Source organism: Athene noctua, chromosome 2 (assembly GCF_965140245.1).
Source record: "Athene noctua chromosome 2, bAthNoc1.hap1.1, whole genome shotgun sequence".
In the NCBI taxonomy this organism is placed as follows: domain Eukaryota; kingdom Metazoa; phylum Chordata; class Aves; order Strigiformes; family Strigidae; genus Athene; species Athene noctua.
Genome location: NC_134038.1, coordinates 13530046 through 13558018, shown reverse-complemented (window position 1 = coordinate 13558018; position 27973 = coordinate 13530046). Strand labels below are relative to the sequence as shown.

General features: G+C 41.5%; 1 protein-coding gene across 3 annotated transcripts in view; it reads left to right on the top strand.

Annotated features, from left to right (window-relative positions):
- FAM91A1 (family with sequence similarity 91 member A1) overlaps positions 1-23723 on the top strand; it is a 45566-nt gene extending 21843 nt beyond the window's left edge. For 2 of the 3 annotated variants that reach the window (XM_074898469.1, XM_074898467.1), the window contains 3 exons: positions 257-380; positions 1411-1480; positions 2860-5993. In XM_074898469.1, the coding sequence (XP_074754570.1) occupies positions 257-380; positions 1411-1480; positions 2860-3036 (371 nt within the window). In that variant the 3' untranslated portion in view covers positions 3037-5993. Of the gene's footprint in view, positions 1-256; positions 381-1410; positions 1481-2859; positions 5994-22564; positions 22703-23631 lie in introns of those variants that run through there. The other variant, XR_012633097.1, reaches the window with a different exon arrangement.
- The last annotated feature ends 4250 nt before the right edge of the window (positions 23724-27973 follow it).

Below are 27973 nucleotides of genomic sequence, written 5' to 3'. Positions count from 1 at the left end.
GATCTTGTTTTTAAGCATTTGAACACACTGTTTGATTATCGTCAGGGACAAGTGCAATGACAACTGTTCTTCCTCCTTAAAATTCAGATTCCCTTAAATCTTTGAGCAGTTCAGTAGATGAACTGTCTTAAAATGTATGCACTGTCCAGTGGATCCTGATCTGAGATAACTACTTCTGAGGTCCATATTCTTGCTTTGCCTTTTCTTAAAATTTTGTTGTCTCTTGTGGTTTGTTTTTTTTTTTTTTTTTCTGTAGTACCCACAACAGAACTGGAATGGGTCCCCCTGGAATTATGCTTTGGCATTCCACTCTTCAGCTCTGAGTTGAATCAGAAGGTCTGCAGGAAAATTGCCACTCATGGATTATGTAGAAAAGAAAGGTGAGCTGTAGTTTATCAGCTACAGGTTTAACAGGCTGTATGTGTTCTGTCCGGAGCTTCTGCAAAAAATAATACAACTTGATGACTGTAAGAGCAGAACTGAGTTAAGTTTTATTGGGTACCTAATTCTAGTATGTAAGGTGGTTGCTTTTTGGCTTATAGGTACCAGCTATGATGTGCAGTCTAGTAGTCTTTAGTTGTAAAATTAAGATAAGGCTGTTTTTTAAAATTTTTTGCAAGACAAAAATTTAATTCTTCAGTAATCAAACAGATGAGGAGAAAAAGTAAATTTGGGTGCCTTCCTACTCATTTCCCTTTCCCAGCCTAGCACAGGCTTTCTCTTCTCCACCTAACTGTTCTGGGGTTGGGGGGGGAAAGCTTACTGGTAATGCTTTGATCTAAAATGCATTTAGCTCTTGTGGAAATTTTCTTTACTATTCTTATTTGCTAAGTTTAGTCATGGCTTATGATCAGGGTATCTTTGGCTTTTTACTGTAGCTTTTCTTTATGAGAAGATTACTCTTTCAACAATGAGATTTTGAGGTTTGTTTCTTCTGTTTGGTGGGGTGGTTTTTTGGTTTTTTTTCCTACGACATGGTTCTGGAGACCAAAAATAAGGCTGCTTGAAAGCATGGCTTAAGGATTTTTTTATAATAGCTGACCTGCTTTTTAACAGCATGTCACTAATCTTCTTAAAAGTCATGTTACCAGACTGTCCTAGATAAGAATGAGACATGATAAAGTCTACTGTATTAATCTTTCTTAAAATAGCATTTTTCAATTGCGATAATTTCACTTTAGTGTGATGTAAATGGTAGGGAAAGTAGCATTTAGATGACTAGACTCAAGACCACATGAGTTGAGCACTTCTTCAGTGATAACAATATTATCAGGCTTTCTCTGTGAAAGCTTTTAACTTTGTCACATGATGTTAGGTACTCCTAGACTTACTTGCGAGCAAGTTACTATGGTGATATTTTACTAGTAAAAATTTGCACCTTGGATATATCTTCCTTTTTGTTTTTGACAGCCTTCAAAAACTCTTACATTCCAGTAGAAAGCTGTCTCTTCAGGTCCTTAATTTTGTTCATTCATTCCAGGTAAGAAGTAATAATCCAGATGTAAATCATTCGGTGTAGTTTGTCATCCCTTTTTGCCCTCCTGCTTGTCATTCTTGGGTGTATGGAAGCATACGTGGTTTGTTTTTATTTGCTTTTTCTTTAAATGGTAATTGTATTGAGCACTGTCAACCTCAAATTCCACTGGTGGCAAAAAGGGAGTAATTTCCTATCCCTTTTCTAGCCTTATTTAATACTTTTGTGATTGTGTCTTGTGTGCAGTTAGTTTCAATTTTTATGGGACTTGCAAGCAAAATTGTTCTTCGCCCCTCCAGTTGTACCACAGCCTACTCTGCTGGTCACTTGATTGCTTCTTAGGTGTCTGGGAGATTTACTGCAAACCATGGTTATGTTAATCTTTTGAGATTTTTATCTGCATCTCAAGTCAACTGTGTTCCCTTAGGAAAAAAGTTAAATACACTAACATTTATTTCATACCAGTTACTTTCTGCACTTGTCCTGAGATACTGTAGAACTTGGTGCTGAATGAGTATAAATATGTAAAAGTGCATACTCTGGGAGGATTTTTAAGAGTGTAGATAGAGAATAGGAGTCTTGTGTAGCAAGCAAGGAGGAATGCCAGGTCTGCAGCCTGCTATAATTCTGCATGGAATTGTACACTAGGAAGGCATGTCAACATGTGACATGGAATCTGCTTAGCTCCTTATGCCCTATGATACTTTTGTCTAAAATTCTGCCTTTTAAGTAAGGTAAGGAACTTGCAGGTTACTTAGCCAGGTAGTGTTATGGATGGTGTGATCCTGAAACTGCCGCCTCATGAGAATGCTGGAGATTCCCAGTATATTTGAAGCCTTGAAAGCATCTGTCAAACAGTCTCAAGTGATCCTTGTCCTAGTATCTTAGATGTGTTCACTGTGATACACTTTCCTTAATGATGATCATAGAGAGAAAAGAACAAGGTGCTGAAGTGACTTTTAAGCTGAGAAAACCAAACTTTTGGGAAACAAAACTCAAAATATAGTCAAGTCGGTGCCTTCAAATATATGTATATCTCTTAGCACAGTATGGGATAAATAGCAGTGTGATAACCGTCCTGAAGGTCTTATAACTTTACATTCATTTTGCTAGGTCTTTCCTTTAATTTTAAGCCTCAGGCTTCCCAGAAGGTTTCTTGGAAGCCAAATAATGCTTGCACAGATGCAGCTGAATGCTTATTTCATGCTTCCCTTTATTCTGTTTTTATTGCTATAATGATTTAGTATTTACTGGATTAAAGTTAACACGCTTCAGAAACACTAAGTGTATTTGCAGATTAGATTAGCCTGTCATATTCTACCTGTTAAATCCTTCATTGCTTATCTTGGTTTTAAGACACTGTTTTTTCTTCCTTTTGCTTTTAGGAAGGTATTGCCACACTGGATCAGCTCCATGATGCTGGTTCTTCAAGTTCACTTCTGCAGCCTATTTCTTCAGATATGGGTGTTCCACTTCCTGCCAAGAATCTCATGTTCAAAGAAGGTGTATTATCTGAATGGAATGGATGGTCCCCTTCCTCAGTTTTTTTCAACCACACCTAAGGAACAGGTCAAATAGGGATTCTCATGCATTGATCACTAAATGCCTTTCTTCTATTATGGTTAATTCCTAGTGCCAACCACTAAGAAGTGTACTGCTGCTGCGGCATAACCCGTGTAAAAGTAGTGTTACAAAAATGTGTTGTGTTGCAGTTTTGGGAAAGTGCTTAAACAGTCTAGAACTTGTTACTCATTACTGCATATCTTGCTGCAACAGAGAGCTTTTTAGCTGTCAGCACTTTTTATCTTGAGACAATCTTTCTTTTGTAACTAAACACACCCTTTCTAGGCTTTCTGATGATTGTTAAATTTCTATGCTGTCACCACAAAATTACAATAGTAGTTTTCTATGTTCGTTACTCAGACATAAATTCTGTTTAGTTTTGTACTGTATTACTGAAAATCTTTCTGTATAAAGGTAAGAGACTTGGCTCTTCCTCTGAAAGCTCAGTGATACCAACTGTTTAAAAAAAAAGTATCATGGTGATATGGGCATTAAGAATTGTTGAATCCTGTAGTTCAGATTAATACTGGGACCTTGGCAAATTAGTACAACTGAAAGAGATTTGATGCTTAGGGAGGCTGACTTAGTGCAGACTTGGAGGCCTGCTTATGACGTAAGGCCACTTTGAAGATATACTTGGTGCACTTTCATCTCTGGCAGAATTTGATGGAGGTGTGGAATTATGGAAGGGCTGAAGTGGTTATCTCTGTTCATGGGGTTCTTCATGATAATGGATTCATCTTGCTCTTTGTATAAAACCAGGAGTGTCTGAGATTTAATCCCATTGGGAGTTGGTCCCTCATTGCTATTTGAAGCTGGTGATGATTGCTGTTGGAGAACTCCTGATGTCATAAACTGAGTTTAAGGTAGATAATTAGATCTGTACTGTTGATTAGTGTTTGAAAGAGCAGAGCTCTTGATTTTTCACGTGATGGTCATTAGCAAAGGAAGGTAACAGCAGAGGATGTGTAGGCAGAGACTTCTGAATCTGGTTTCCTTGAACTATTAGCTGCTGATTATAACAAACATTAACAGTCAACTGATTCGTCTAGTCATGTTCTGGCTCTATTTGTAGGGGATGATTTTATGTAGCATGATTTCACTTTGTCTGTATCAGGCATTAACAGCTTTTTGCCAGCTTAAAAAAAGTCTGTCCCATTTAGCACACGAGGAGAACAAGAGATGTAAAATATTAAGACCCAGCTGTCTCAAGTACTCTGCCAACTCTCTCTTTACTGGAACTGCCTTGTTTTAAATAGTCATAATTAAAAATGAGGCTTAACCATCCTGTCATTACTAGCATACAGTACGTAATGGACCAAGAATCTGTGGCATAGATGATGCTGGAAAACAGCAAGGAGAAAAATGGCAACATTTGTATCCTGTTCTGTATGGCTGTAGGAAAAAACATGACAGAAGTTTGAAAAGGACAAGTATACCACGATAGGATAATGCAGTGGCTTCAGTTACAACTGTGAAAATTCCATTTTTTTTCCTTTGCTTTATGTACATTCCTAAAATGTAAGAGTAGGACTTGCGCTCTAAGAAACTGGAGGTCTGTAGTACTTCAGTTTGTTCAGTGCTGCTTTCTTACATTTGTTTTGGTTTTGTATCTTGCCAACAGCAGCTGAACTTAGTATCTGCATATATTACAGAGTTAGATTATCTATCTAAAGTTGATCATTTACACTACAGTGACATTTGTACTGGATGTGTGTACTCTCCATAGCAGTTTTTTTTAAAAGTTGCCTTATTTCCTTCAAAAGAAATTAAAGAGGAATTGGATGTCAATCTACTAGAAGTGACAGGAAATATTTACTGTGAGAATTGTTATGTGGAGATTAAGCCAATATCTAGCACTGTAGAGGAATTAAGCAATAGGTGATGGCTTATACTTTCAGTACTATAGATGTTATATTAAGTGCTACAGTGAGCTGTAGTAGATGAGCTAGTTTGGCGTACTGTATTGAATTTTACCATACACTGTCTATACTAGTATGTAAAGTGATGCAAGTTGTATGGAAGTTTGAAAATGGATGAAAATTTCTTCTCGCTGCATATTCTTCAGTGTTACTAAGTGAGGGATACCCTTTGTTATTAGGTTGTCTAAAGTAAAGTTTCTAAATAGAAGTAGCCTGTTCTTCAGAGTGAATACCCATAAATCTTACAGTTAACGGTGAGAATTCCAGATACGTTGTAGTTTTTTAGAATTTAAGCCACTCTAATCTAGGTGTTTCAACACCAGTTTAGGAGCTTAAATGTTGAAGTCTGCATATCTGAAGTTTACTGAATAGATTACAACCAAAGAAGTTCATAAAATACCTGAAACTCGACTACAGCTCCAGTGCTTGGGATGGTCCAGAGGCTTTACTCAAACTATCTGACTTTTGTTTTAAATATGGTGTAAAAAATAAGATCTCAAAGATCTTCATACCAAAAGAATCTATTTTATATTGTATTGCAAATAAAGACAAATTAAATCAATTTCTTTTCTTCAGGTAATTTTATTGACAGTGGGGAATATCACATGCATTACACATTGTAAAGCTGTTCTAAGTTTCTGTCTTCAGCAAGATTTTTAACTTGCAGAAGAGAGGTTGGCTTTGTGCGCTGACACAACCCAAGTAGTGTTAAGTCTGGATATACCTGAAGATGTTCAGGAGCCAACTAAAAAGTGTTATGTTTATTTTCAGGTTTTTTTGATTATGAATTATTATTTCACGGTTCTTTTCTGTTTTCCCTCATTGTTCTCGAATTTTCCTTTATTTTCTTGTTCAGTGTTCCAAATGGTTTATATTTTGAAGGTTTTAAAGTACAACGGTAATGGAATACAGTTGCGCTCTTCTGGTGTGACATTGTTAATATTATACATTGAATTGTACAAAGTTGGTGTTCAATTAATTTATTGGCACATGTAACAGACGTTTACAAATAAACTGTGGTGTAGGTCAAACCATGTGCAGAATCCTTCACATGCAGTTTTCTTCTTGGGCACAGCACTAAAATGTTACTCTGTCACTGTATTGCTCAAGACTACCAAACGTTGTCAGAATATCTTTTTCCCATATTCATGCAATTCTGCAGAAATGCAGTTTTATCAGCGGAGACCCCTTATTTTAGCATAGTCTTTTCTGTACCTTATGCTTAACCTCTAAGGAGAAGGGATGATACAAGAGGATGGTGTATGTTCTATCTCCCTCACCCACAATCTGAACCTGTAGTGTTCAGTTTTGGATGCTTGAAGGCAATTGTGCATGTGGTGTCTTAGCTGTTTGCTTTGACTAAAGACATTTTTGACTAGGAACTTGGAAGAAATGAGACCAAAATTCTTACTTGCTTGTTTCTTTAAAATAATCCAGGCTGAGGATTCATCTTAGCAGTAGAACTACAGAGAATCTGGCTATATATCTGACAATATAAAAAAGAAATACAGACCTAGATGGTGAAAGAAACCTAACAACCTCCTTCTCAAGTTTAAACCTTCCTTTATCTCATTTTCTTGAGAATGTGTATGTAACTACCTATGTAACTATTTTTTTTTTTTTTTCCTTCAAGTCCTTTTGTTCCATTTGAATACTCCAAATACTTGCTTCTAGCTTTGTCATCAGTACAGAGCTCATGACTCCTTTTGGACCTTGGATGAAATGTATCTGGGTTTATTGGTCAGTACTTAAAGCTAGTATTAATCCTCTCCACCATCTCCTGGAACAAAGCCAGGCTTTTTAATGTCTGTTGAAGAGGGCTTTGGGTGACTTTAATGAAGATCACTTGCTTAGGAACTACTTGGTACAAAATGCCTTTTGGAGATGGGCCTTCTGTTGAGCTGGGCCTAGGTAGGCTTTAGGAATTGAGCTGGTCTCGGAAACGTGAAGTACTGGGGCTGCAATGAGATACGTAGCTCAGGGTTCCATCTTGTGCCCACAGAGCTGAATGATGTTGCATGATGTGCTTAGGTCATGCAAACGAATTGCTGTAACACAGGCTTTGGGGTTGCAGGTAACTCCTTGATTCTTTCATTAGTTGATTCTTCACAGCTTCACAAAAGTGAATCGGAAGTATCACTGTACGAATAGGATGATGGAGGCATTAGTTTGACAGCTTTAATGAATGCTGATGTTGGATTCCTGAAAACCAGTGGAGACCTAATTTGTTTAATTGTCACTTTACATTGTGGATCTGTGCCCTGTATCTCTAGGGTTCTGCTCTCCATCCTTTGCTTTCCCCTCCACCCTCCCAACCACTCAAAGAAAAATATTGTTCCAGTAAGAACCTCAAAACAGGTGCACAGGTGACCCATGTTTTCTCCTAATATCTTTCTGTACTACAGCAATATAATTTCTTACAATTGCTTATTTATTGTTTTTTTTTTCCCTGCAAAGGATATAAGGAAAAGATCCTTTTTTTTTTTTTTTTTTTTCTTCTTCTTTCCTCAGCTAAGACAGTCAAGGACTGGAGCAGGCTGCCCAGAGGTGTTGTGCAGCCTCCATCTGTGGAGTTTTTCAAAAACAGGCTGGATAAAGCCCTAAGCAACTATCTGATATGGCTGACCTTGCTCTGAGCAGGAGGTTAGACTGCAGACCACCTGAGGTTTTTTCCTACCTCAATTATTCTATGCTTCTGGTTATAAAATACATGAAGCGTTTTTATACACTTGGTTTTAAGTAGGGCAGGGTCAAATGCTAGACAAAATTTAAACTGTGGGTTTGCAGAACATTAGTATAGCAGAACATACAGCCCATAATACAGCACATTTTTGTAAAACTGGAGTTCATCACTACTGAACTGCCAGCATTAGAGCAGCATTTATGAGTGTGGTGTTTGTGTGGTACCAACTGCATGGAAGAAAATGAGCCAGTAACAAGAAAACTTAATGGTAACAAGAAGACTTGGTCTAGAGCCCAGGACAGCAGCAAAGTCCTGAGGACTGAGATCTTGGAGGAGGAGGGGGTACATGGAAATGGAGGTGATGCTGCTGGAAATGGTAGCAAGGACACGTGTGGCTGCAGCAACTTTTAATTAAGTTGTTGATGTGGTTCCAGGTTCTGTCTTACCTGCCAGTGTTCAGCATGGGGGAATTTACTGCTTTCCTCATCCAGCAGTGCTGAATGGCTTCTGTGGCTGCAAGCTCTGGTTGTGTGTTGCTGCTGAGAAATGCACAACACTGCTTCAGCTGTGGCTGTCTGGCAGTAGTGAGTTTTCCTTTGTGGCTCTGTTATGTAGGTCGATGCAGAAAGGGTTTTTTGGTGGTTACTGGGCAGCTAACCTGATTCCCTAACCTCAAAGGTGGCTGCTTTTTTATTGTTTTTTTTTTTTTAGTCCTATTGGGTTTAGAGTTTTTTTCCCCATATGAAAGAAATAACTATTGAACTGGCTGAATCCTTTTTTCTAGATGTAATGTGCCTGTAGGAAACAACCTAGCTGGAAAAAAAAAGCACTGTGAGAAACTGTTAAGAGATCTGTTGCAAGACTTTCTTAGGTTATTCTGTTGTGTCTTCTGAATTGCTTCTGCATCATATGAACTGATGATATCACTTGAGAACAGTGGTTTCTCTGTTTGTCTTGTTTCAACCTATTTGGCATTTTTTGTGGTGAGTGATAAGGGTTTAGTTCTTTTATGATTTTATCATTGTAGAATTTGTTTTCCTGGGCTGTAGCTTTTGCTTGTTTTCCTTCTATAGAAAGAATATCACATTTTCTGCACTACCCATTTTCTTCCTGATGTTTTATTCCCTGTGGTTTTTGCGCTGCAGCCTCAGCTTTTTACCTGCAGCTAGCCTACACATCCTTCTTGGTTGCTTTACACTGCGCTTGTCGTGCACATGCAAAATCTAATTTTCAGTCTCTGCTTATGTCTTTACTGTTATTAATAATGTTTACATGTTTTTTTTTTCTTTTTGAAAGTCTTTGGCCAGCTGAAGGCTTTCTTTCGTTATAATAATTGCATAAAATCCTATATGGGGGTGGGGGGACTTCAGTTACTCTGTTTTCCATCACAGCACACATGGGCTTTTACACTCACCACGAGTCTGCCACTTAGGGCATGTGCTTGAAGGGTAGCATTGCATACACTGATAGCTCTAAATGTCCAGGTTATCTTGGAAGAAGCTACTGAAATCAGACACAGTTTCTGATTGAATGATTTGGCTTGGCAAGACACTGTTTTGTGTTTCTTCAGTTTGTAAATGTAATTCTTCAAAAGCTGCAGGACAGTGGAGTCCCCGGTCCTGGGAGAAAAGATAAACAGAACCAATGCAAAGAATTAATTTTTCAGGAATAACATGTTCTATGTGACATTGATGCTGAACTTGCAGTGATTTGTAAGGGGTTCTGTAGCATGTATATAAGCCGTGAGATCTAGTGAATAGTCTTGGCCCAGCATTGCTGACAGAAAATAGCTTTTGCAACAGAAGGAATATATTCAACTGGCGATCAGAAATGGAAATGAAAAGAAGCTAATTATGAGAAGGGGGAAGGAGTAATAGTCTAGAAAAGTGCTGGGAGAAGGGGGGAAGTGTCTGCCTGACCCCTTATATCCTAGAGCTCAGTCTTACAGAATAGAGAAATGGAAACACGACTCTTAATTACAAGTCCTCAGGGACCATTCCTACCCTGAGAAACTGGAAAAGAAGTTAGACCCAGAAGTGAGAGGTGCTGAGGGTGTGAGCAGACTGGGAAGCAGGCAGTAGAAAAAGAATTGGAAAGTGCTCTCATGGCTTGTTTTTCCAGTTCTCTGAACTCCTTCAGAAACCAACATGAATTGGCCTGGATTGTATTTTCACCCAATGTATAAAAATAAAACACATTTTGAAAAATGAGTGATGAGATATTACTCCAATCATTTTTTAAAATAAATCGGATCAAGTAGCTGTCATACTGTGAAATCATATGCTTTAACTGGACCATACAGCGTGAATGATGTAGTAGGATTTGCCAGGTTGAGGTTTCTAGACACAGAGATGTCTTGCCCTGTAGGTGTCAGCACTTTTCTTGTTATTGTCTTGACTTCCAGCAACAGGCAGCATCAGGGAAAAACTGGGTTTGTTTTTTATATTAAAATATCAAGTGGATGTTCTTTGTCAGTGAGCACTAAAGTAAGGCAGTTTTATGTGATTAAGAGGCAGAGCTCTCCTTAATGGATAAACAGGCTTCAGAAAATAGACTTGGTAAAAATGTTACTTGCAGAATATCATACAGCTGTTTATATAACTATCTAAACAATAGGACTAAGCCTTTGGCAAATATTGATAGGAGGAATGGCATTCATCAGTTGTAATGAACTTCTTGATTCCATAAGCATTGCTATATGTGACAGCATCTCTTAGGTTAAACGTTAGCTCCAGGTTGGCTAAGTTCTGGCTCGTGGAGCAGAGCCAGGAACTTCTGAGTGAAGGATGTGGCGTAGGACTTTGTTACTCCTTATGTGCGACTGGTTCACGTTCGTGTTTATTCACCTGCTGTAAACCCAATGAGGGCAGAATTACTTTAACTCAGCTTTCCTGGAAGACTGGAGTCCAGCTCTGGAAAGGTGGTTCAGTGCTGAGTAAACACATAGGACTCGAGTGTCTGAGCAACCTGGGGAACCTGGGCCTGACACCTTAGAAGCAGGAAGAGGAATGTGTTTCCAGCCCTGTGCTGTTTATGTAAGATTTTTTGATAATTGTGGTTAGGAGGATGGAAGAGTGAATTTGAAACACCTTTTTAATACACAGATAGAAAGTTGGCATGGAGTATCCTCTCTCTTGGACCTGGTACTCTCTCAAGTGCTTCAAAAGTCTCGTCAGTGTTAGCGTAGCCATTTGATTCAGAAATAGATTTGGGATTTGTATTTGGAAGATGCTGAAGCTCATTTCTGTAGCATTCCTTGCACTTCTTGCTCTGCATTGATCCTGGCTAGCAATTTGTCTAGGCTGACTCCAGATTTCTGACCTTGTGAATTACTGAAGAGAGCTCTTTCCTTGGCACTTACTTCCAAGGCAGTTCGATAAAGTATTATTAGCTGAATTTCCATACAGCAGTTTCTGATGTATTAGTTTCTTTGGCTAACAAGTCTGATTATGTTGGCTCATATTCTTCTTTGGACCAACACTTCTTGGCCTCTTCCTAGAGAGCTGATTTTACAGCTATGCAGAATACGTCCAGAGGGGACTGAAGAGATGTCAGTGACAAAACTGAAGGTTTATCCATGGTAACACACATGTGATAATACTTCAGAAGGAGGAAGGAGATACTACATTTTCATCTCTACTCTTCAGAGTGGATGCATCTCAAATCCATTATTAAACAGATGGCAGGATCTATAATTGAAGTGCTCTGTGTGTTTGTCTTTAGACTAGCTGTACAGGAAATAGAGGTACCATGGGGTATGCGTCAAGCAAAATAAAACAAAACAGAGCTAGTGTCTGTGGACAAGATGGTATGGAGATTATTTTTTGAGTTGAGTTCATGCATTGAAGTAATGAATTTATCTATGTCAAGCCTGCAGATTGAGTTGATGGAGCCAGTGACTTCCTGGGGATGTTGCTAAGCTTGTTTTAAGTGAGGTGAGTTGAGCAAAGGCAGCCTGCCTCATGCAAAGCCAGCAGCAGCAGAGAGCTTGGCCTTGGCCACAAAAATATGCCCATGAAGCTGCATAAATACATGAGGTGCCTGAGTCAGCCTCTGCTTATGAGAGAGAGACTCATGTCAATCAGCTTGTACCAAAGGAGTTGCCTGTGTGAAGCTGCACGTGGACACTTCTCTGCACCCTTTGTGTAAACTTGAACTTTAGACCATCAAAATTAGAACTGGTTGGGAACCATTTACAAGCAGTCCTTCACAGAAAGTGCTGATTTGCTGAAAGGGAACTTCTTGGGCCCAAGATGCCTGTATGTGTGCCATGGATCCTTTCTCCTTGCAGCAGAGATATGTCTGCAGGGCACTCAATCCCTGCTCTGAACCAGGTGTGCCATTACTCTGAAGTGGTATAGTTGTCTTTGCTGTAACTAGCATAATTCATATAAATAGCTGCATATTATGGAAAGAAACTCTGTAGCCCACAATTAGGAAAAAAAGAAAACCAGGATCCCATGTAGAAGAATTGTTTATAGTCCTTGCTCTGAGTTGAGAAGAACAGCTGCTTTGTTTATCAAGGGAAAAGTCTAGATGCTTTCTTAAGATGCAGAACAAAACGTTACTTTTTTCATAAACTGATGTTTAACTCCCAGCCAGTGGTACTGCTGATACTGGAAAAGTACCAATTGCTGCCTGGGAGTGTTTTAGTAGGATGCAAACAGCAGACAGGGCTTCTCCAATCCAACAGAGAGCAGTCTTGCATTTAAAAAAGGAAACACTAATCTGTTGGAGAAGTGCTGTTGTGTCTGCTCTCCTAGGTTAGGAGTGAGAGCAACTACCCAGAAGCTCTTGATTTTAGAAAAATGTACTTCTGTTTTTCTAAACAGGTCCCCTCCCCTTCTATCCCTATACCTGGCTGAATCTCCATCTGCGGAGAGTGGATGAGCTTCTTGTGAAGGTGTTAAGTTTCTGACTGCAGCTCCTGGCTTGTCTTTTCTCTCTTACTTCATCTTTGCAAGTGCTTGCAGGGCAGAAGTGGCTTCTTGCTGTGTGCCAGTGTGTGTCCTGCAGCAGTGGTCTGCTGCCAACCCCGGGAGGTATTGGTGTGGTGTGGTGTGCCTGGCAGCCTGCGAGCTGCATCCCCACCTGGCCAATTGACTTTTCTCAAAGATGATGAGTTTGTGGAGTGACATACTTCACTTGTAAAAGACAAGTAGCAATATGTTTATTCATATAAACCAGTGATTTAACAAAGTTTGATAGTAAATGTGACAGTGGTTTAACAAGATTGGATGGCAAGGTTCACTTGATACTTACTACACAGAGGACAGGGTCAGGCAAAACTGTCAGGGAGACCCTCCCGTTGGCTCATGAGGTTCAGAATGGACCCCCTTGCTTTCTAAACTCTTTCTCAGAGAGGAATCTAGGTGCAGCTGGATCCACTTGTAGTCCCAGACTTGGTCAGGGGTTTATGTCTGAAGGAGTATCTGTGCGCAATCAATCCTTTATATGACTTAGCTAAGATTACAAAGTTTAGCATGCTATTAATCACCTACCAAGAACCTGTTGCAGCAAGGAATCTCTCAACCTCAAGGAGTAACCTTGAGAAGGTTCCTACTCAAGAGGAGGTCCTGGTGTGCAGCCTGCTGCTGTACAGGAGAGCTCAGTGGGCTTTGTGCTGTGCACTATTCATGGAGTAAGGTAAATGACTTGTCATATTTACATACCAACTACAGGTGTTAGTTAGTGGATTTGGCTTGAGTCACACACTGGCCAACACTGTGGTTTAAGGTGGGTGCATGGGTCACAATAGCTCTTGGCTATTGTGTTGTCATCTGTCTGCCCCCAATCCACCTCGAGTTGGATGCCGCTATCCCAACCGGACGCATCCCTTACGGCTGCCACTGGTGGTTATCAATTGAATGGGGATACAGGACATACAGGCCAGGTCGGGCTGGGGGGGAGCACACCACCTCTGCCCAGCTTGCTGGCAGTCAGTATGCACACACCCCCGAGGCAAAGACCATCACTCCCTTTGAGCTTAAAGGGGACCCCTGGATCACTTCAGCAATGCAGCCCGGGCAGATATCCCCATAAGCAGAGTTTCATCGCTGTGTCCAACCCCTCTGGACTATCCCACATTAGCAAAACAAGGCTGGATTCCCTACTGCTCTTGCAGTGGAGTGAGTGTTGCCTGGCTTGTTGCAAACTCAAGCTGGTGGCACAGTGTGACAGATTGTTGTATGTTGTTTGTAGACAGGTATTCCCTGGGCTTCAGGTTATGCTTTGCTTTTTTGTGGCTAACATTCAGACATTAGTCACTTAATATTTTAAGATACTAAATTAAGATATTAAATCTCCCTTAAGAGAAGGGAAGGAGAGAAACTATTCTTAGTGTGTAGATCTTACTAGACCTTAATAAAAAAAACTTAAAATTTTTTAATGCTCTTAATAGATTTCCATTTGCTTGAGTAGAGAAGAATTCAAGTGGATTTCTTAAAATATTTAGATGATAAGTTTAATTTGATTAAACACTATGTGGTTTGCCACTGAGGAATGTTGCCATGGTGGAAAAATTCTCCCCTTCTGAGATCAGTCTGCTGAGATCAATCAGCCATGCTGATGGGATGATTCAAGGCAAGTCTGACAATGGGGTATCTCTGGGCTCTTAGCAGAGCTGCAGGGGAAGAAAAGTAGAAATAGGTCTTTTTTTTTTCCCATGACAGAGCCACGTTGCGTCTGTCAGCAGAAGCTCCTGCCTTTTCCTGCTGCTAACCTCCCCTTCACACTCACAGCACCTTTATTGTGCTGAATGAGAAGAAATGGAGGTGAAATGCTTCCCAAACTGCTCCTGAACATCTCAGAGTCCTCTCATCTCAGAGGGCTTCAGAAAGGTCTGTGCAGGGACCCAGAGCTGCAAGGGACAGCAGGGCCACTGGTCAGTCACAGCCACTGGGTGTTTAATAACTGGCAGAGAGGACTCTGACGAGCTGTACTGTCTCCGTAAAAAGAAACTGTCTCCTGAAGGTATGCACTGATAACTGAGTCTTTCAGAGCTGCAAAGCTGTATGTAGCTGTTACGTTTGGAAGGATGGTTCTGTGCATGAGAAAAATTGAGACTGGTGTTGGCAGAAGCCTTGCAAAATGTTAGAAGACATGGAGGGTTACATGCTGGGAAAAAATACAGCAAGATTTTTTTTGATGTTGTGGGCTCCTTTTAACTGTTATGTTGTATTTGTGTCGCTGAAATAAATCTCTTCAGTCATAATCACTCTAAAGTTTAATTTTTCTAGAGCAGTGAATTGAATGGTATCTCAGGAAGAGGGTAATTATGCTTCAAAGAAGAGATGTCATTCTGCAGTAGGGTTATCTTTAATCTGGGATTAGGTGTCCCCAGGGGGATTTACACGGGCATACTTGAGTTGCCTGATCACTCTAGAGCACTGCTTGCCCCTTCCTTTGTCCTCACGTGGTTTTATGGGTTTTATCTGCTTAAAGTTTGCTTTGTCATACATTATGGTCCCTGAGGTATAAAAATAGGAGCTAATTTAACACCAAGCTTCCAGCTGCCCATCAATCTTTACTTGCACATGAAGGGAAAAAATGACAGAAAATCTTCAAATGCTTCAAAGAAGTAATCAGATGAGTTTACCTGTCAAATAAGGTTGTTTTTTTTTTTTTAAATCTTAATATTGGTCTGGTAAAGACTATAGTTATCCTCTGGGGTCAGGCGTAGTTTTTTAAAAAAGCCAGATTTTGCAGAACTAGGCTCCTATCTCCAAACCAGTTTTGACTTTTGCAGATAAATTTATTGATGGATGGGATGCAACCAGCCCTTCCTGCCTCCCATCCCTTGTTCCTCAGCAAATTTGCCCCAGGGAGCTCTGCAGAAGTTTGACACCCTGCAGAGTTTGCTCGCTGCGCAAAGCTGCTCTGTCTCTGCAGAGACTGGTTCAGCCCATCTAATTTCAATCTGATTTAAGGGATTATTAAGAAGGTGGCTCCAGTTCCTGACCTCACCTGGTCAGAACTCAGAGCAGTGGGTGGCTGAAATAGTGGCCATCCAGGGCTTGGTGGCAGTGGCTGAATGGATGACATGGCCACAGCTGGCTGCTGGGGTTGAGACGTGCATGAGCTGTGCATGTTTGTGTTTCTATTCCTTTGGTTTTTATAGTCCCTTCTTTTTAAAAAAAATTTTGAAGGAGGAGGGGAGGGAATGGCCTATGACACTGAAGTGTCCCTGGATATCCCTTCCCACTTGGGAATACTTCCTGGATGGTTTTGGCTTTTTACAGCGGCTTCAGTGAGCCAGTTAGCTGACTTCACTTCTCAGACACCCAACACACATCTACAACTGTGGGATGAAAAGGTTTCCTCTTGGGTTTTGTAGAAATCCTAGCACAAAATGTAAATCCCCATCTTGAGCATTGTCTATATATATTTAAAATGTGCGGATATATACCTCTCCTCTCCTTACCGTGATCCTGTAGCCAGATACCTAGTGGTCTCCTGGCTTCAAAGGCTAGTCCCAGGAAAGCGTTTTCCATTAATTATCCAAGGCTATAGAGCAACTACAGCCTCTGACTTTTACACTGACAAAATGGTCAGAGTTTGCATTTGGGGAGCACTGTGTGATTCTTTTCTGCCCTGAAGTGAGTGACTGGCACTGATGTTCTGTACTGGGGATGAATTAGATTAATTTGCTGGCATATTGCTTTGCAAAACAACAAAAGTGTTGTCCCTGGAACAGATTTGTTTTTTTCACTGGCAGCAGCAGATGGAGGGGGGCAGGCTCTGCTGCCCGCTGCCTTCAGAAACATCCTGCTTTGGAGCAACCGTGGGAAACGATCGAAAGCAAATTTGCTTGCAGCAGATGAGTTTGAAAAGGCTGTGGAAACTGAAGCCAGTTATTTTCAGGAGGAAAACTCACCGAAAAGTAGCATGAACTTGTCTTGGTCTTTCTGCAGAAGCTCTGCCAAGGTGGACAGAGGTATAACCAACATGGGTGTAAAGAAGAGGGGTGACACCCCCTCACACTCTGACATGAGCTTGGATAGCTTGTATGAATGTGGAGCTTCTCCCTGATGCCTTTGAGACCTTGCAGCAGTTTGTTTTATTTCAACAGACTGAGGTGCTTGAGCAACATGTAGTGTCCTTCTCTTGAAGGGGCACTTCTGTATGTTGTCAGGATGTCAGACCTGGCTTCTGAGTGAGAGGTGGAGCTGAGGGCTGTGGCCACAGCCTGGCACCCCAGGATGCTGAGGAAGGGGTGGTGGCATCCTTCACAGAACCTCTTTGCTTCTGCTACGTTCACAGGTGAAGAAGCAGGTTAAACTGAGTGGAGGAGCTCAGCTTCTGACATTGGCACTGCTGATGACTTCCACTGGGCCTTCCCAAGTTGCTTCTCTGCCTCTTTTCTTGTCAGTGAGATGCAAATCCAACATCACCGGCTTTGCTGAAGGGCTGTGAGGACTTGATGCCATCACTTCTGCAAAACCTCTCCCAGGGGAGATGGGTGCTGTAACAGCATTTCTGTTGCTGGAAGTACAGTGGAGGGAGCCCAGCTGAATTACTTGCATGCTTGCTCTCCTGGGGACACTTCAGCATGGGGTCCTTGGGCCAGCTGTGCTGAGCTCCCTTCTGCCAGGGTTAAGCTGCAAGAAAGCTGATAGCTTAAACCAGGCTTATCTAAGGTCTTTGTGATTTCCCCAGCAGGTTCCATTTTCTTCATTCAGAGTTCTTCAGCAAGGCAGCACGTAGGGAGGCTGGGTTGGAAGGCTTAGCAGCATGCCTGAGCACCCTGACCTATTTAATATACCATTCTAATACGCTTAACACGCAGCTCATCGGGCCTAGCTGGGGTTAGGTATGTCTCCAGCCTAAGGACAACTAGCAGGTGACTGCAGTGATCCTGTACCCTGTTGTTCAGCTGCTCTTGTATTGCCTGGCTGATCCATCATAGCATTGTGGAAGTAGCAAAAACTGCCCTTTGCAGGTACTTTCTCATTTTGCCATTCTTGAGCTATTTGCATTTTAATGTAGCTGTGCACTTCCCAGTTACGACTGTGGAAAGCAATGCAGAGGTCTGGATGCCTGAGATACTGTTCATTACCCTAATCTTTCTGCATCTCTGTGGTCGTAACCATAAGCTACAGGGATGTGAAAGAAAAGAATTGGAGAATTGTTGGCTTTGGATATTTAGAAGCTGAAGGGTTTTGGTGGTGCTGAAGGGGACAGATTTAGTGACTGTCCCTGGTCTGCCCCCAGTCCCAAATATATAGACTAGGGACTGTGCTCTTGAATTTCATAGCAGCACCCATAGCTGTCTGTGTCCAACCCTGATCTAGATGCCAACGTTTACGATGGTAATGAATACAGTCACCAGGATCCCGGTAGGTTTTTTCCTCTCCTTCTGCAAACAAGTCTAAGTTTCCATGTAATGATGAATCCATTATGCTAATTATAGCTGTGGGGAAAGGTTAACCTTGTCTGCCAACATCTGCATTGCTGAAACACAAGTCAGACTCGGGAAGAATTTTTCTGCTGCAGATCTGTATTTAATCATGGTAGCAGTTCTAGGCTTTATTACTACAACAGCACAGACATCCTCCATTAATTCGTAGTGTACCGCTGTGCCTATCACACGTGGGCTTGAGGCTCCAGTGCTCAGTGGCTTCTTGGGCTGCGTGAGGCTGCCTATGGATGGGTGCTGTGGGGAGTAGGCTCAGGGCAGAGATGGCAGTTTTAGGAAAGGAAAAAATGCTTAAACCAAATGAAAATGGATGAAGGTCTTCTGGGGTTTGGGACACATTATTAGTAGTTAGAAATATCACCCATAGCTCAAAAAATTACAGAATCATGCTGTGTATCAAGTCATTTTGCTGCAGGCTTATCTTTGCCCTAAGTGGGACAGAAGAGAATGACTATGACTGCATTGTGCCATTTTATTTGTAAATAAAAGTAGGTAGGCCACCAGTGACTTTGCTCTAAGCAGTATAGATATATCCTTATTAATAATTTTTTCAAAAAGTACTTCACTCCTGAAGGCTGCATTTCTAAGGAATTATAACAAGGTTGGAAAGGCCTTGCAGCTAGCACTGTGGTGTTTGTGTGGTACCTGCAGGACAGTGTTGATGCTGTAGAAGTGATGGAGGTGTTTTCCCCTTTCCCTGGGTTACTGCCAGAAGTCATGCCAGGGCTTGAGTCAGTGGAAGACCAACTGTGGGTGAATGGAGGGAGATGCCTCAGGAGATGTTCCAGCTTTGTGCTGCCTCTGTACCAGGCTGTGTCTAAAACATGCTGAGCCCTGAAGGAATTAATTTGCTGTAGATTTTCAAACTTGACTGAACTTAAAACTTCAATTCCCCGGAAAGCTACTGGAAGGTTGTTCTGCATCCTGCATGGCAGGGACAGCCCTGTCTTTGCTGTGAAGAGCTCCTATGCAACATTGCCTGCTGCTGCTGAAACATAGGGGTCTAATGGATAATTTTGTATGAAGCTGGTAGGGAAGTTGTGTATGTATCTGTGTAACATGCATATATAGTGCCACATACGTGTTCCTTTCTTCTATATCCTCTTTCCCTGCTCTGAAATGTGTCTCCTGTCAAATACCTCTAGAGGAAATGCTGTCAGACTGGGGAGCCTTACACGTGAAATGCAGAAAAGCCTCCTACCTTATCACCCTGTCAGAGACCCTTCTGGGTGGATCCACATCACCTATTTCTGTCAGATACTTTTAAGAGACATATTAAATTCATAGCAAAAATTCATCTCTGTCCCATAGGTAAGTTGATTAAAACTCCTATACTGAAATGCTGAAGAACAAAGAAGAAGCCAGAGGTGTTAATGAAAAGTTTGGAGCTAATTAAAATCTAAATCTGGTAATCCTGTGAAAACAGGTCAACTTTCTGTGCTAGATGCTGCCTTATTTCAAGGCGGATGATACCAAATTCTCATGAAGGCACTGAAATTGGTCAAAATGTTCATTGTTCCACATGCAATTGGAGATGCAGCACTCAAGTGTCCAGCCACCATGACTCTTCCCAACCTAAAAAAAGTAATAAAAATGAGAAAACTGCATTGAGGGATTTTTGCCTTTGATTGTAGAATCAGTGGTTTATGCTCAGATCATGGGCTGGGACTAGGTTTTCTAAAACATGAACATGATAATCAAGCTCAGTCATATGGCTCCAGGAGGAAACCCTGATGTTCTTGTTATCAGTGGCACCAGTTATGTAGCAATACGATTTTCTGAATCTGTGTCACTTTGAGCAATAAAAAAAATGGTTATTTGTATCACAAATAGCAAAGACAATAAAATATTATTTCACAGTATTTCAAAGAACACAAATTATTTTAAAGGAAACAGAGAACTCTTGCAGGAGATGCTAACCTGTACTTTCCTACATTCCCCAGAACTTTCTCTTGAAATTTTTTAAAGTACTTTACACAGCCAATTGAAATTATTGTTATAATAATTTAGGATGGTTCAGTCTGGTGCAGCAAAACACACAAGTGGGCGTTTTGCCAAGTGTGACTGTAACAGCATGAAACATGAGGCTGCACAAGAAGTTGGGAGGGGACACAGCTGGGACAGCTGACCCCAGCTGACCAAAGGGATATCCCATACCGTATGATGTCATGCTCAGCATATAAAGATGGGGGAAAGCTGGCCAAGGAGCTGCTGCTTGGGAACAGGCTGGGCATTGATCGGTTGGTGGTGAACAACTGTTTTCATTTGCATCACTTGTTTCTTGGAGTTTATTTCTCTTTTTGTTATTTTCCTTTTCATTGCAATTAATTATTATTATTGCTGTTATTATAATATTTCAATTATTAAACTACTCTTAACCCATTAATTTTCTTTTACCCTTTCAATTCACTCTTCCATCCCACTGGGGTGGTGAGTGAGTCAGCAACTGTTTGGTGCTTAGCATTATCAGCATTATTCTCATCTTAAATCCAAAACACAGCACTATACTAGGAAGAAAATTAACTCTATCCCAGCCAAAATCAGGAAAATACCTTTTACATCTGAAGAGAAGGGATGTGCCATCAGGAGGGACCTTGACAGGCTTGAGAGGTGGGGCTGTGTGAACCTCACAAAGTTCAACCAGGCCCAGTGCAAGGTCCTGCATGAGGGTCAGGGCAATTCCAGGCACAAATACAGGCTGGGCGATGAGTGGATTGAAAGCAGCCCCGTGGAGAAGGACTTGAGGGTATTGGTGGATATATCTCAGGGCTGACATGCACTCACAGCCAAGAAAACCAACCGTATCCTGGGCTGCATTCAGAGCAGTGTGGCCAGCAGGTCGAGGGAGGTGATTCTCCCCCTCTATTCCACTCTGCAGTGCTGTGTCCAGCTCTGGGATCCCCAACATAAGAAGGACGTGGACCTGGTCAAGCAAATCCAGAGGAGGGCCCGGAAGATGATCATGGGGCTGGAGCACCTCCCTTATGAGAACAGGCTGAGAGAGTTGGGGGTGTTCAGCCTGGAGAAGAGAAGGCTCCAGGGAGACCTTACAGCAGCCTTCCAGTACTTAAAGGGGGCTACAGGAAAGGTGGGGAGGGACTCTTTATCAGGGAGTGTAGGGATAGGATGAGGGGTAATGGTTTTAAACTGAAAGAGGGTAGATTCAGATTAGATATAAGGAAGAAATTCTTTTCTGTGAGGGTGGTGAGGCCCTGGCACAGGTTTCCCAGAGAAGCTGTGGCTGCCCCCTCCCTGGCAGAGTTCAAGGCCAGGTTGGACGGGGCTGTGAGCAACCTGGGCTAGTGGAAAGTGTCCCTGCCCATGGCAGGGGGGGTGAAACTAGATGAGCTTTAAGTCCCTTCCAACCCAAACCATTCTGCAATTCTATGATTCTGTGACTTGAAGACAGAGGGATTTAGTGTGGTATGTATCTTTACTGCAGCTTCTGGATGGAGTTGGACTTCTGAGAATGGAAACAGTAAAGCAGAAAGGATTGAAGGGTTTAGTTTTTTCCTGCAAAAAGAGTGATATTGAAATGACTGTCTTCCCCATGGTGTTTAAACCTTGCCTAACATCTGCTGTCTGTAAAGCTTTGACTTGGATGCTGGTGCCGTAGTAGTTCTCTACAAAGCATTCAAGAGCTGTACAGAGTGCTGGTATTTCTGTAAATGGATTTTAGTTATCTGCTCAGAAGAGGTTGAAAAGTCACTGAATTAGTCTCTGGAGGAGCTGTTCCTAGTTTTACAGATCATTTGAGCGTGACACTTTTTTCAAAAAAAGAACTGAGATGAAAATATTAAGAATAACACAGGTTTTGTATTTTGATAAAAAAATCCAAATAATGTTTTAAAGTTAGACACAAAACTTTTCAACTTTTAGAAATATATTGAATTGCAGTTGCAAATTATGCCAGCAACATTCTTATGTGGTTGTATTAGATACGCAGTGCCAAAAATGTAGAATTTGAGAACTTGAGTTACAGTTGAAGGTCTGTTGGCAGTAGTGATACTATTATATTTATTTCCACTGAGTGCTGACATAGAAAGGCCATTTTCAACATGGACATTTTCTGAAGTACATTTACCTATCTAAATGTCTCAAGTGATGATATGGGAAAGAAAAACTGGCATGACAGCTCAGTTATGCCCTGCTCGCAGTGTGGGCTGAGCTATGGCAGCATCAGGCTCTTGCCCACTGGGATGTCAGCCCTGGGAAATAGTAATTAAAATATCCCTACACAGAGCTGTCTGTCTGATGTAGGGTATTTCAGGCCCAACATTGTCATGGCCAGAGAGGACAGCACACAGCCCTGTTTACATCCTGAATTGCAGAGGCCGGCAGAAATGACGTGTGGGGGACGGTGAGGTGTCTGGCAGGGGACAGAGAGGGCAGCTGGCAGGGTTTCCAGTGGGGGCCGGGTTTTTAATTCCACTTGCCCAGTACATGCAGGGACTGAGACTGCTTCTCTGTAAGAAATAACATTCTGTGTTTTGTATTCTTCCCAGGGGGATGTTGCGTGCTGTTCCCCGACTCTTGCTTTGAGCTCAGTTCCAGCCTGCATATGCCACAAACTGCAGCGTAATCTGCAGTGAACCTGGGCTGCTGCCTGCCTTGCGCAAAGCCGAGAGAAACCAACTTCTCTGGTGGGTTTTGGATCAAAGTACACAAATGTTTTATTGGGCAAGATGTGCGTGGTCACTTGCTGGTGCTATGTGTTTAGATCCCCTTTGGATGTTTTTAGTGTCCTCACATGAGAGAGAAGCCATAGATGAGACAGCATCATGTACATGTATTTTCCAGTTTGTGTTTTAATTGTGCTTCCTTCTTTCATTATTCCTTGCTATGGGAATTACAGCTGAAAAGGTTTTGTAAAAGAAATATGGTGCTTAGAGTATCAGATGTTTCATTTCAGGGTTCTGTGAGCCCTTCTTCAGAAACAAAAATCACTTGAAGGTCTTCCTTTGATAATATTTGTTTTATTCTGAAATAGATAGTATTTCACCTCCACAGCCTGTCATCTTATACTCTGAAAGCTGAAATAGTTTTTACAACATCTGCATGGCCAGCTATGGAGGAGGAGATTCAGCAGCCGTGCACATCTGCTGTGCTGCATACTTCTCTCAGGTGTACTCTGTGGGATCTGCTTTTGTCAGCTGTTCCTCAGGATGAACACAGACAGCAGGAAAAAAATGAATTGTCTGTGTTCTGCTGCTCAAATTTATCTAGCGATTTTACCCTCATCTGATTAAAAAATTTGCAAACCAATCTGCAGTCCTGTGCAAGGAGTAGGATGGCAAAAAGATTCATGCCTGCACCAAGCTCTAATTTGCTTTTATCGCTCACTTCAAAGAATACAGATAGAGAAATGAAGTTAATCTTTTTCAACACAAGGTATAAACCAAAATTAAACAGAAAATTTTTGAGGCAAATCTAAGGGAGGAAAAAAAAATGCTCACACTAATAGCAAAACACTTATTTACAGGGATACGTTATGGTTTATGATCATCCCTGAAAGAATCATCATAATATTTTTAAGCAATTCAGGCTGAAGCATCACTTCATTTCCTTCTAGATACAAACAAGACAGTTGAAGCTGAAGATTGGAGCTGAGACACTCTATCTGAATGACACTTTTAAGATTCAACTGGGCAGGCTGTCGGTCCATCTTGTCATGTCTGGACTGTGCTTTTGCCGAGAAAGTTTGGACCAAATGATCACTGAGGTCCCTTCCAAGTTGGTATTCTATGATTCCTTTTCTGACAAATAATTTACTTGTTGAAAAAAGGTAAATGGACCGGGCTTTTTTTGTTGAACTATTTGCTGATTTAATCTAAACATATTCCATTGTATTTTGCCTACATTTAAATTTGAAAAGTAAAAAAAAATAAAAAAAATCATGCTAAGATAGGTGTTTCATCCAGTCCCAAAATGATCAAGGGTGTATTCTTCACTTCAGCTTCAAAACTGAACTGGTCCTCTCACAGGATCATCTGTCCCTTCAGCTGGTAACACAACATGTGAGACAGCCGCGAGGCCACCGTGTGTTCCCCGACATCCAGTGGAGATCAGTGCCAGCTGCTCCCCTGGGGAGAGTCCTGACAGGTCTAGAGGCACAAACGTATGTTCCTGCATGGATCTACAGACGTTGCTGCTTTCTAAGGGAAGAGGAACTGTCTTAAATTTCTGGGGCAAATTTCCTCTTCTCCAAACCCTTTTGGTTTGAACTCCACCATGGGAACATGCTTGCAGGGAGGGATGCCCGGCCGGGGCTGCTGCTATGCCCCATCCCACTGACACCCCTGTGGTGCCTACACCTGCCAGAGCAGCAAACACAAAACCACTGCAAAACACCATCAGCTGATGGGAGCTGACTGGGCAGGCAAAGTGCTGATGTGAGATTGTAACCATCTATGTCAATAGGTTCTTCTGTTGGAGAGATGTAAAGGACAAAAAGGTTTTAACTCTAGGTAATCCCTCAATTTTCTTGACTTGCTGAGCAGCAGTGCTGTGTCTGTGTGTCATCTGGCTGATACCTGGAACAAGGATACTTTGGAATAAGGAGTAAAAACCTGTATGAAAATAGAAGGACAGAAGTGAAGGGATGTCTTAATTACAGTGGCCCCTACCAGCCTCTTAGCAGTGACTCATTCATCAGCTTCACCATCACATAAATTTTATGTATGGCATTCTGGTGGTCAAATAATACCTTTTATTTTAGAGCAAAAGAGCAGAGGATCAATGCATTGAAGTGAAGAAATATTTATTTCCTAATTGTGCAGGAGCAACCCAGGGAATGTGATCTGTAACAACAGAAGAGGCAAAATGTCTTGTCTTTCAATGCACCAGGTTAGTTCCAAAATAAATTGCAAATTCCTGTGACTGGAGTTTCAAATACAGCTGTGTTTGCATAGCACAGGTTGAAATGGCAGAGAGTAGTGTATTTCTAAACAGACACACAAAATGCAGCATGGGCTTCCTTTCTGGCAAATATTTGGTTAAATGGATGTTGTTAGGAATGTGTCCTGCTCTGCTGTGTTGACACTAAGGATTTGTCATTGCAAGTTAGGGGACAAAATGCTTTGTTGTTTCCAAAGACAGGGAGGACGGTGGAGGAAATCTATATGCCTGTCCCTAGTGCAGGTTGCAGTAGAGTTTTACCCCACTGTCAGCCAAAATGGGGATTTTATTCCTGCTGTATACTTGAATCAGGGTAAAAAAACCCAACAAATGTTGAACTTGATTCTGCAATCATTGTAGTATAATGGGACAGATAACATAAACACAAGGTCTAGCTTCAGCTGCTCTGAACTTGTACTTGCAGAGACCCTTGCAGTCCTGAGTTATTCAGGCAACTGCTGGCAAGATTCAAGGCTGAATTTATCTCAATATCATAAATCCACCAAAGCTTTTAAAACCAGAATAGACCAGATAACACTGGTCTTCAACCAGACACATCATCTCTGCTCTGCCAAGATCACTACTGGCTTTAGGATGTAGAGAGGCTGCAGTCAGTCTGGAAAGAGAGATGTGGGCAGGCAATGGTTCAAGGTTTCCCAAGCTGTGGATTTGCTTTATGGGAACAACCTGTAGTTAAATAAATCTGGAGAACTGTGGTAGAGAAGGTACCCTTAGGAAGCAGCCCAAGAGGGAATAAAGTGCAATGGAAAAGGTCCAGTGACCTGGGAATTGCCATCAGAAAAAATAAAGCTGGTTGTATCTTTCTTGTAGGCAAGCTGGTTTTAGAAGTGGTTGACCTAAAAATAAAATGGAAAACACTCACACACACACACACACCCTGGTCCTCCAGGGTGTCTTTGCTCTGCATTCAGCACCTGACTGCCTGTTTGTGCTCTGCTGGCATACTGCCTTCCCTGGGCTGCCCCAGGGCTGAGGGATGCTGTGCCATGGCAGCCTAGCACCTGAGGGACAAGGCTGGCAGAGATCCGAGAGCTTTTTATCTTCTATTTAGTTCTATTTGGAGAACATGTTTGTCTGCTGGCTCTGAGACCCAGCCCAGACTCACCCCAGCTGAGAGCAGTGAGCCTGTGGCTGCTGCAGCTGCACGCTGTACGGTGCATGCGCTGGTTCAGGGAGCCTCTCCCTGGCTACCCTATTAATATGCTCTTATTTATAGAAAGCAGAAGAACAAGGTCAGGAGAGACTGAGAGAGACTCATATTTCCTTTCCCTTTTAATTTTTTCCTAAATTCACAGTGCCATGGTTAGCATCCAGGCAGGATGCAGAAGACTCGCCTCCCTGTTGGGTTTCTATCAGACAATGACTTGAGTTGGCATTTCTCACATTTTTATAGAAATACCTTTGCAGGTGTTGAGATTCAAGACTTTATCATGGAAAGCTTCAATTGCTGTACAGGCACTTCAGGAGAACTGCCTGGAGTTTTTGTAAATAAACGTCATTTCAGATTAGTAACTGGCTTTATCCAGATTCTGATAAATGAATATTTGACTCCTGAGTATATATATTATGCTTCAAGATATGGCATTATTTGCAGTGGGTGGTCAGAGCTCCATGTGTTTTCTTGGTGCTGCAGCTGAGTTTCTGTAGCTGTGGTGGAAATGAATCTCTAAGAAATGGCACGGGGATGCTGCTGCTGCGGCTTCTGGGGAAAAAGGAGAGAGCAGGCAGGCTCTGGGCTCTGCTTGCAAATGGTTCTTTACTCAGAAAGCAAGCAATTAAGTGACAAAGGATTTTGTTATCCTTTGCAAAAAAAAAATCAAGGTTTCTTCCCTTCAGTACTGTTCTGTATTTGTGTGAAAAAAACAATGACAGTTAAATGAGCTTTATTAAATCTTTCATAAAACACGTTAGCTGTGGAGAAGGCAGAGAAGTTAAGGTCTAGCATTTTCCCTGCAGACTTTCTTGCAGAGACTCCTACAAATACTACTGTCTTCAAGTCTGATTCCTACATGCAGTTGCTCGTTTTTGCACACAGAAATTCCTGTGACTGTTTCAAGAGAAATCTCATGGATTTTGAATTTTCTTCTGTTCCATCTGAAGTAATTTTCCCCCAATACAATTCCATGTGAAGTCCATTTTCTGCATTTTTCTCTATTTTTTTGAGTAACGTGACAGTGGTTTTAAGTTCAGGATCAGCTGAATTAGCTGAAGGATCAGCTAATTATTTTTAAAGGCTCTGTACAGACAAGAGGCAGGTTTTTGGGGTCAGCTATACATTTCTTAGACAATCCCATTTCCTGGGTATAAGTGGTTTGATAAACTACCCCTGAATATGAAACCCTCTATGAGAGCAATCCAGGTCTGTGTTTTACAGAGATTTTGGAAAAAGCAAAGGCTGTACATGCTCAAATGCTGATGTTAATAAGCTGTATCACAGGTGACTGACAGCTACATTTCCAATTTCAATGGTTACCACAGTGCTGCTTGGATTTGTTCTGTGCTAATTAAGTTTTAGCATGTCTCAAATTTGTGTTAGTATCTTTCTATTATATTAACATGTAATTTCAAATTTAAAAGTGTGGCTAGCTGCCTACACAGTACCTTTCACAAAATTAATCTAAATGTCTTGAAAAAAAGATTTTAATTCATGTTTAATGAGATAACTGACAAGAGACTTCTGTCTTCTCTCTCCATTTTTCTTATTTATATTCCTAGATGCCTATTTTATCTGGCTTTCAAGCCCTCACTACAGTGGAGTTTTGCTGCTTAAAATAAAGCAATTCCTCTGCAGGCCAACAAATGTATTTCCAAATCAGGAAGGCAAGTATTTGGCTTCTGTGCTTCACTAACCTGTGCTGATGCTGTGAGGAGGTGGGTTGTTTCTGTGTTGATCCTGGCAGTGTTGGTGTGTTCAATAACTAGACCTCTCCACTGTGACTTATAGCAGATCAGAATAGCAAATATTATTGCTAACTTGATTTTGTGCAGCTACTGAT